Genomic DNA, 8,265 nt, shown 5'->3' with positions numbered 1-8,265 from the left:
CTAGTGCTTTATTGGATTGGTGGAAGAGAAATAGTTAGCAGATCCTAGGTTACAGAAAATAATGAGATTGTTTGGCATCGAGCAAGCTAATAAAGATAAAGATCGTGAAGTGTAAAAAGACGACAAATCCCTAGTGGGAGGTTAAGACATATCAGAGTTTGAGGACCAGTTAGGTAAGATGATGTTTCCTAAGTAGAAAGAGAAATAATATGTGGATGAGAATGAAGTGGCATAAAGGTTTCATATTAGGTTCAATAATCAGAAGGAGATGCTTGGATCTTTTCAGTAGACAGTGGGATGTTTCAAGGAAAAATAATTCATGAGCATAAGCATTGACTTTGGGGCTGAGGTAGAGAAATTCAAGTGTGGGGAGAAGAAGTGAACCGTTAAGTTTGATCTTGTGGGAACGATAAAAGCTAGAGAAGGCAGAGTACCGTAAATAATGAAAAGAGAAGAAAAATCTTAAGTAGTTAAAATGGTGTCTACGGTAGTTGGTGTTGGAGTTGTTAATGCAAATTATCAAATTCAGAAGGTGGTGTTTGGGATATGAGTTTTGGTTTCGTTCGTGATCGTAAAACCTTGGTGTCGTCAATATGGTAAATGAGTCATGGTTAACCGCAAGGAAGAGTTGGAGTTTGAGCTAGTAGTTTTTCTTCTATGGCGGACAAGTGAAGATTTCTTGGATGCGTGGTATGTTTCGGGGTGATCAAAGAATTCAAATTCAAAGTCAACCTGAATTACTTCCTTTACAAGGTTTGGTCGAGAGCATAAATCTCAAGGGTAACTAGGTTGTTTTCTAAGCTCATTCTTATGGAATGTGGTAGCATAGGAAGTGATGTTCCTTGTTTCAAGAAGGAGAGTAAATGGTTGTGCATCAAGTATGGAACAAGTTGAAAGGTGAAGACAGAATGTTACCGGTATGAGTGTTTATCTAGTAAAGGCGCGTGAAGAACTTATGTAAGGGATCTCAATGGTAAAGCAATTTTAGTTATGTTATGAACCAGATGTTAGAACAATCATCGACAAGCGGTGGGATTCATTGTGGCATTGATATCTGAAACGTAATCAGTATCAATAGCTTTCATTGGATGGTTTTGCTAAAAGTGTGGAGTCAAGACAACAGGTGGAGGAGTCCTTAGAAAAGCAATGGTTTAATCGCAGTGTATCATCGTTAGTAATCTAGTCTAACAAAGTTTGGAAAGAGAAGTAATTATATGTTAAGATCTACGACTATAAGTGGTTAAGATGAGTGGAAAATGTGTTAAGGGAAAGGAAGTTCTAAAAGTGACTTTAAGTAAGGTTTTACAAGCAAGTTATTATCAAGGTTTCGCGACAAGTTCTCAAGTGTGAAGAGAGTCGTCAAGACGTTGAAGAAAAACATGATCAGCGCTTCAATGATTGATTATTCTTTGCGGTCTTTTGTGGCTAAACACATCAGAGGTGAAAAGTGGTTGTTGATCAGAGTGACGCAGCGGAATAATGGTGGGATATACTTATCAATAGTGGGAATACAGGAGAAGAGGGGGTATCTTACTCTTAACCTGGTGGTTGATGTGGTAGTGAGTTCTCTAAAACAACAGATGTGTTAGTGTTATGAAGATTTGTTAAAGATGTTTAGTGATCATCAACAGCTAGAAGTATGGAGTTGCATAGAGGGAAATGGATAGGAAACGAGAGAGCAAAATCAAGTTATGGTTTTGAGTTGTGCTATCACCGTAGAAGTGGAAAAGTGCTAGTATATGTTTTAAGCGGAGAGAGAATTGCAGTGGTTGGTTCGACAATGAAGAGTAAGAATTGGTGGAGAGATGGTTGAAGATTAAAGGGTTTAATAAAATGCTGAGAAAGTGTCAGAATTTGGGGTCGTTGTTGCCGCAAGTGAAGGGTCTACTCTGGAAGTGGGATAGCATTATTATGGACTTTGCTGCCCTGGTCAAAGTCAGTATGAGAAACATGATGTCATGAGGATGGTGGTGGATAGGGTGGTCAAGAATGTTATGAAGTTGTGTGTGACCAAGTCAGATGAGTGGTACCTCAAGGAAGAAACTAGATAATGAGAAGTGATAACAATCGCGTTCTAGGTTGAGATCGGTTGCAAATCTTTAAAATTTTGGTAAACACCTACTAGAAGTAATGGAGAGCATATGGAAGGTGGGTCAGCATATCAGACATAAGTGGGTTGGTTAGGTGTAAATGATCATTCAAGTTTTAAGGTGCAAGGTGGAGGGTTGCTTTAAGAGTAGTGACCAATCCAATCTACATTGTTAAACATATATCGCTTACCACAGAGGCAGAGTTTTCAGTCAGTTTAGCTATTGCAATCGTTAAGTTAGTCATGTCTAGGTGGTTGTTGTAGAGAACATGAGGAGAGCATGGTTTTCTTTCTATCTGACGAGTGAATTTTCGGGGACAAAAATTTTTCTTGTTGGGGAGAATGTAAGACCCTAGAAAATGGCGTTTTAAAAGTGATAGTGGTTTAAAAATAGTGAGACTCGATTATTTTAATACTAAAAGATTTTAGTATAAATAGAATTGTTATAAACGAGTTTCATTATTTTAAAACACACCATCTCTCTAGAAACCACTTTTCTAGAGTTCTCTGACTTCTCTCTAGAGGTTCTGTCTCTCTGGTCGTCTGATTGAAGAACCGAGACCGTAGGATTGATCCTCTCGGCGAGCTCTTCAAATTGGACCGATCAGTTTCTCCGTTCGGGTAAGTTGAGTTTCCGCTATCTTTTCTAGTCTTTTCTGTTTTCTGTTGCATGCAAGCCCTCTTCCGCTTGCATGCGACGTTTTAATCATCAGTATGAGTCTCTGTTGATCAGTGATCATAACGGTATGTCCTGATCGTTCTTGTGATGTTTCTATGTGTAGATAGAGCATCCTGTGGAGTTAGAGGTGTTGACGTTTTTAAGGCGTTGACATTTATAAAGTTGTCTAAACAGGATAACAGGTAAGGGAAGCTAAGTGTTTTACTTGAATTTCATCTAGAAATCATTCTGATGACTTTGAATTGCATGATTGATTGTTGTATGAGCGCTTGAATTGCGTAATTGAGTGTATGCTTGGATTGTGCTAGATTTCTTTACTGTTGCATGTGAGAATAGATTGAGAATCTGGTATTTTCGCCTAAGCGAGCAGCTCTCGCCTGAGTGAAAACACCAGAAACTCATCCCCTGTTTCTGCACGAGATCTCGCCTAGGCGAGCCAGTCTCGCTTGAGCGAGAGTTACTCTCGTCTAAGCGAGACAACTTAGCCTGAGCGAGAATTCGCCCAGAGTTTGGGTTGTTCTCTGTTTTGAGCCTCGCTCAAGCGAGAATGACTCGCCTAAGCAAGAGAGCCTTTTTGCCTAGGCGAGACCTTCTAGCTTGGGCGAGAAACCCTGCAGTTGAGTGTTATTTCTTTATTTCTAATGGATGAAGCTATGTTTGAATGTTAAAATATGAACTTAGTTATGATATGCATGAGTTGTTATGACTGGTAATATGTGCGGTGAAATTGCATGAAGTTGGAATATGAGAAGAAGTGGTTGAACTAGGATTTCCAGGGAAATTCTAAGAGGAATGTTTTAGTGTATGTAAGGACATAAGGACTCCGTATGGGTTGGTATCCTGAAACTCCAATAATCATTCACGCTCAGATAGAGCATAATGGATTATGTCGTGAGGAGTAGCAGGAGGTCCTAGTCTTTGGACTTGATCAAGTCTTAGACGCGAAGGGGACTTACCTTGTGAGCGGTCGGGTGACAACTCCTTGTGTCCAACTCTGCAGAGTTTGAGAACCGTCACAGGTGCAAGCCACCCAGAGATCCAATGTCGCTTACATAATCCGGATATCGAGTCTAGAGTAATATATCTGCATTGTGGTTGTGGTGGTCTATGTGATTCTGGTGAAAATGAGAAAGATTGCATGATTTCTGTTTATAATTGAACTGCAGGATTCCTTAATCAGATTAGCTTACCCTTGCTTTTTGTGTTCCTGTCTTGTGTTGTATGTTTCCTTTTGCGATGATCACCTATTCGGTGGGAGCAGATGTGGTTGCAGTGTCAAAGGCACTTCTGGAGGATGAAGAGCCATCGTGTTAGTGTTGAAGAGGAGGTTTTCAGTGGGAGCGTTAGTAGTGGTCAGTAGTACAAAGTTTATTAGTTTAGTTTAAGTATATAAGTGATATATTTTTATAGTCATACCTTTTGTAAGACTGTATTAATATATTGGTTACACTGGATTATCTGTTTTGGAACTATGATGAAACTCCCTATTTTTATTAGTTTTAAGCTGCTAAAATTGGGATGTTACAATATCTTATTTCATGTAATATTGTTTATGATTTATTAGTATTAATCTCTCCTATTTAAAATTTCAACAATAATATATTATGTAATTAGGGTAATTTTTTTATTTTTTAAGGTTAAATAATTATATTTATTTAACATGAATCGGGGATTTTTTTTTTTTTCATTTGATTGGTTTTGGTTTTGACATGTTTGTGGGTGGCACTGCTCATTATGTTCATTATGTTTGTGGTTGGCGTGAACTTGATGTATTTGATGTTGGACACTGATGTTATGAAATTCAGATATTATATTTTAATCACTTTATATATTATTAGTATGATATCCAATAAAATTTTAATCTATTCAATAAAACAAATTTTAATAATTCTTATTAGATGCCAAAGGAAAAGAAAAAATTACATTGAATTTGTATTAAGTTCAGTTGATAACATTAATCTATTAAATATTTTCCTTCTATATTTTGTTATATTGAGAATTTTTTTTTAGGAAATGCAGACAAATCTCCAACATATCTCAAAGCATTTGCAAAATTTACGTTTCGCTACCAATTAGGATATTTTTCGTTTAATTTCAAATTAAAAATATTTTATATAAAATCAATTTTAATTGGAATATTTTTATAATTAATAGACTAAGTACAAACTATGCTAACTTTTATTTACTTGGGTTTGTTTTCTTCTGCTGGAAATACAAACTGAATGCATAAATTGATTTGTAGCTCTCCAATTAAAATGAGTAAAATTCCCTTTTTATTAGTAAAAAATATTTTTTTTTGTAATTAACTGGAATAAATCTTTAATTACAACTATGGAAGTATAATAACAAAAATTATTTTCTTAATTACCAGATTATCTTTATTATGGGTTTTGAATTTGTGAGGTAGCTATTTTAAAATAAAAGAGTATAAAAAGATGTTTTTTTTTTATATTAATTTAAGTAACTTTCAGAGGATGAAAACACGACTGTGACTTATTCAAATGGTCCTGCACGACAAAAAAAAAAAAAAAAACCTGAAAAAACATTTTTATCAGACAAATTTGTTGTGGCTATTTTACATGCTACATCTCACCAACATTTTTCGCAATATGCTTGTGAAATTATATACAATTGATTTGTGCAATCACTTCATGCCAAATGAAGAATTAAAGAAAAGAAATAACAAAATTAAATTGCATTCCAATTTATCAAGAACTTAGCTATTAAGAACAAATTGATAAGAGATTATCCATGATTTAAGGAATAAGGTAGTCAAAGTAAAATATCCAGATTCTAAGATTAAGAACAATATACAAAAAGACTATGCATGCAGGGTTGAAAAACATAAAATAAACCTAAGGATATACCTTAAGTGTGAAGCTTCTTGTGCTGGAGATTAAAGAATGACAAAATGCGTTCAAATAAGCTAGAGTTTTTTATTTTTTTTGTTTAACGTGCATAGTTCAAAAACTTTTGCTTCTGAGATTTGCAACTGAAATCGCAAAATGAACGTTTTAAATAGAAACTACCATTGTTAAACTATTGCTATCAAGTTTAGTTCTGCTGCAGAATTGAAATTAAAGGGTCATGCAACAGACTAAATGGCCATAAAAAAAAAAATATATATATATATTTAACATCTTAGGCCTTATTGAGCTGGCAAGAGAGGTTCAACAGTACAAAGATTTAAAATATGCAATAATGATTCACTAGCCAGCACATGAATATATTTGGCCAGACTCTTGTATCAAATTTGCTAATTATTATCAGACATCAGAGTATGCAATCCTACAAAGGCAAAATATATATTCATATTCATGACCCATCACAGCGCATAAAAGAACTATAAATCCTCCAGACTGATGACAGCTTCATCACCATCTCAGTTTCCTAAGGTACATTAAAAATTCAAATGGTTGCTAAAAAGAGTTTTGATATTCACTATAATTTTGAAGATCTTCCTCTGAGGCACTACCTTCTTCAATCTCAGCTCTGCTAAATTTATCAGTTATTCAATGTTATGGTCTACTTAGTACCTGGGAGTTAGCAATATGATGTAAAAGCCTTGTGTACTTAATAGAATGAATGAATCATCAATGGTAAGTAAAATACTAAAGTCAAAACATATGAAGACACAGAACAGGGAAAAGTAGGTAATAGTTGCTGATTTAAAGAGAATAGAGATGTAATTGAATAAACATACTGTAAAGTTTGTATTCTTAGTAATATGAACCATAAAGTTGCCAATTGAAGACAAATGTACAGCCATTTCAGAGGAAAAAAAAGTTTCTGATCTGTTCAAATAGCTCAGCTCAACTAAACAGGATATGAATTTGACAAGGGAATGAGAGAAACAAAAGCACTCATTTTTACTCAACTATGTTTCAATCACATGGTTGATAAACCAAATATCACTGAGAGGTCTGTTAGTACTCCATCTGTGATGGAGTTCTGCATATCTACTGGCTCTTCCAAGCATACAAGTTAAGCGAGAAACCAAGACCCTGCAATTTGGTCTCAGGAAATCTCTCAGAGAAAGACCACGGCAAATCAGAAGTAGGTTGGCTAGCCAACAACTTGTCCAAAGCGGAGAGGCTTGTCCGGAACATAAAGACAGCATTTCCAAGGGATGTACCAAAGAGCCAATTATGAACATCCCAAAAAACTTCCACTGCAAGGCCATCTACCAGAATAGTGTGATTCCCCCTGAACTTCCATCTCAACCGCTTCACTTGCATCACAGTTTTGCTGTCTATGCGAATCACAAGGCTCGGATCACTAACACTTGCGGTGTCACACTCAATCACAATATCATGAATTTGGCCATTGTCACAAAATACAGCTTTGGTACCGTACAACTTCTTACCAAAAACATGCTCCTTCTTGGCAATCAAAAATGCATTGTGGGGTAAAGGGCTGGCATTGGTCTTCTTCAAAGCTTCTCTCTTCAAATCCCCTATAAGAAGAACCATTTGTCCATCCACCACAGCTGCAACATAGAATCCCCCCAATGGTTCCGGGCTGGAACCAAATTTAGCCGAAGAAAGATCCCAATACACGTCAAGTTTACAAGAATGAACTTCTAGACTCTTACATCCTCTCCTCTTGGAAAATCCCCACGGTTTGATATCCACCTTACAAAGACTCTGGCTTGAGGAATCGTCGATCGCTACACCAAGACCTTGCCCCATCAAATTCTTACTCCATGTGACAGTAATCAGGCACGAACTACCACCAACCTTGCATTGATAAACACAAGTGACAACGTTCTGGGCACTTTTATTGGCGCTCGACGACGAAGAATCCGCAACTTGAACCCCATTCTCACCAAAACAGGATGGAAAATCCTTCATTCTGTGCCTCAATTCAATTCAACTACGATGCCTTCTTCCCTTTGGGGTTTTTCAACAAACAGATGGAACCCAGATTTGAAATGGACAAAAATACCCACTCAGCAACAAGGTGAAAGTCTCAAAAAACAATTTCGGAAAGTCCCTACCCTAACATGATCAGAAAAACCCATAAAGGAAAGGTTTTTTCAATATGAAGCAAGAACCCATGAATCCCACTAGAGAGAATAGAACGTGTTACTTCAAGACAAATAAAGAGAATGTGGAGAGAAAAACAACTCAGACCCCAGATAGAAGCAGACAAAAAAGCTTACTTCTTTCACTTTCAATGTCCATGCGTTACCAACAATTGAAATTGTTTTCAGGGGAAAGAAATAACCACAACCCAAAACGAAGAATGAAATAAAAAAAAAAAAAACGCTCAACGGAATATAACTGGTGTAAGAGAATGAAGAAAACGGAAACTGGGTATTGTAGTGACGAGTGAAAATAGGAAAAAGTTGTATTTTTATGCTGTGTCTGTATTTCTCTTTTTTCCCTTTTGCAGTGAGACCAAGCTTTTACCTGACACGAGAAATAGAGGAAAAGAACGTGAAACTTGAAATCGAGAAATTGCGTCCTTCGTCAAAAGATTCAATCAAACACTG

General features: G+C 36.3%; 1 protein-coding gene across 1 annotated transcript; it reads right to left on the bottom strand.

Annotated features, from left to right (window-relative positions):
• Positions 1-6,437: 6,437 nt before the first annotated feature.
• Positions 6,438-8,265, bottom strand: LOC114187272. The gene has a single exon (XM_028075473.1). The coding sequence runs from the start codon at positions 7,619-7,621 to the stop codon at positions 6,728-6,730; it is 894 nt and encodes a 297-aa protein (XP_027931274.1). The 5' UTR covers positions 7,622-8,265; the 3' UTR covers positions 6,438-6,727.

Source organism: Vigna unguiculata, chromosome 6 (genome assembly GCF_004118075.2).
Source record: "Vigna unguiculata cultivar IT97K-499-35 chromosome 6, ASM411807v1, whole genome shotgun sequence".
NCBI classification, from domain to species: domain Eukaryota; kingdom Viridiplantae; phylum Streptophyta; class Magnoliopsida; order Fabales; family Fabaceae; genus Vigna; species Vigna unguiculata.
This window is presented reverse-complemented; position numbering and strand designations above follow the sequence as displayed.

Bases quoted from the DNA above. Each gene is read 5' to 3' on its own strand.
- LOC114187272 (XM_028075473.1), bottom strand. From the start codon at position 7,621: ATGAAGGATTTTCCATCCTGTTTTGGTGAGAATGGGGTTCAAGTTGCG.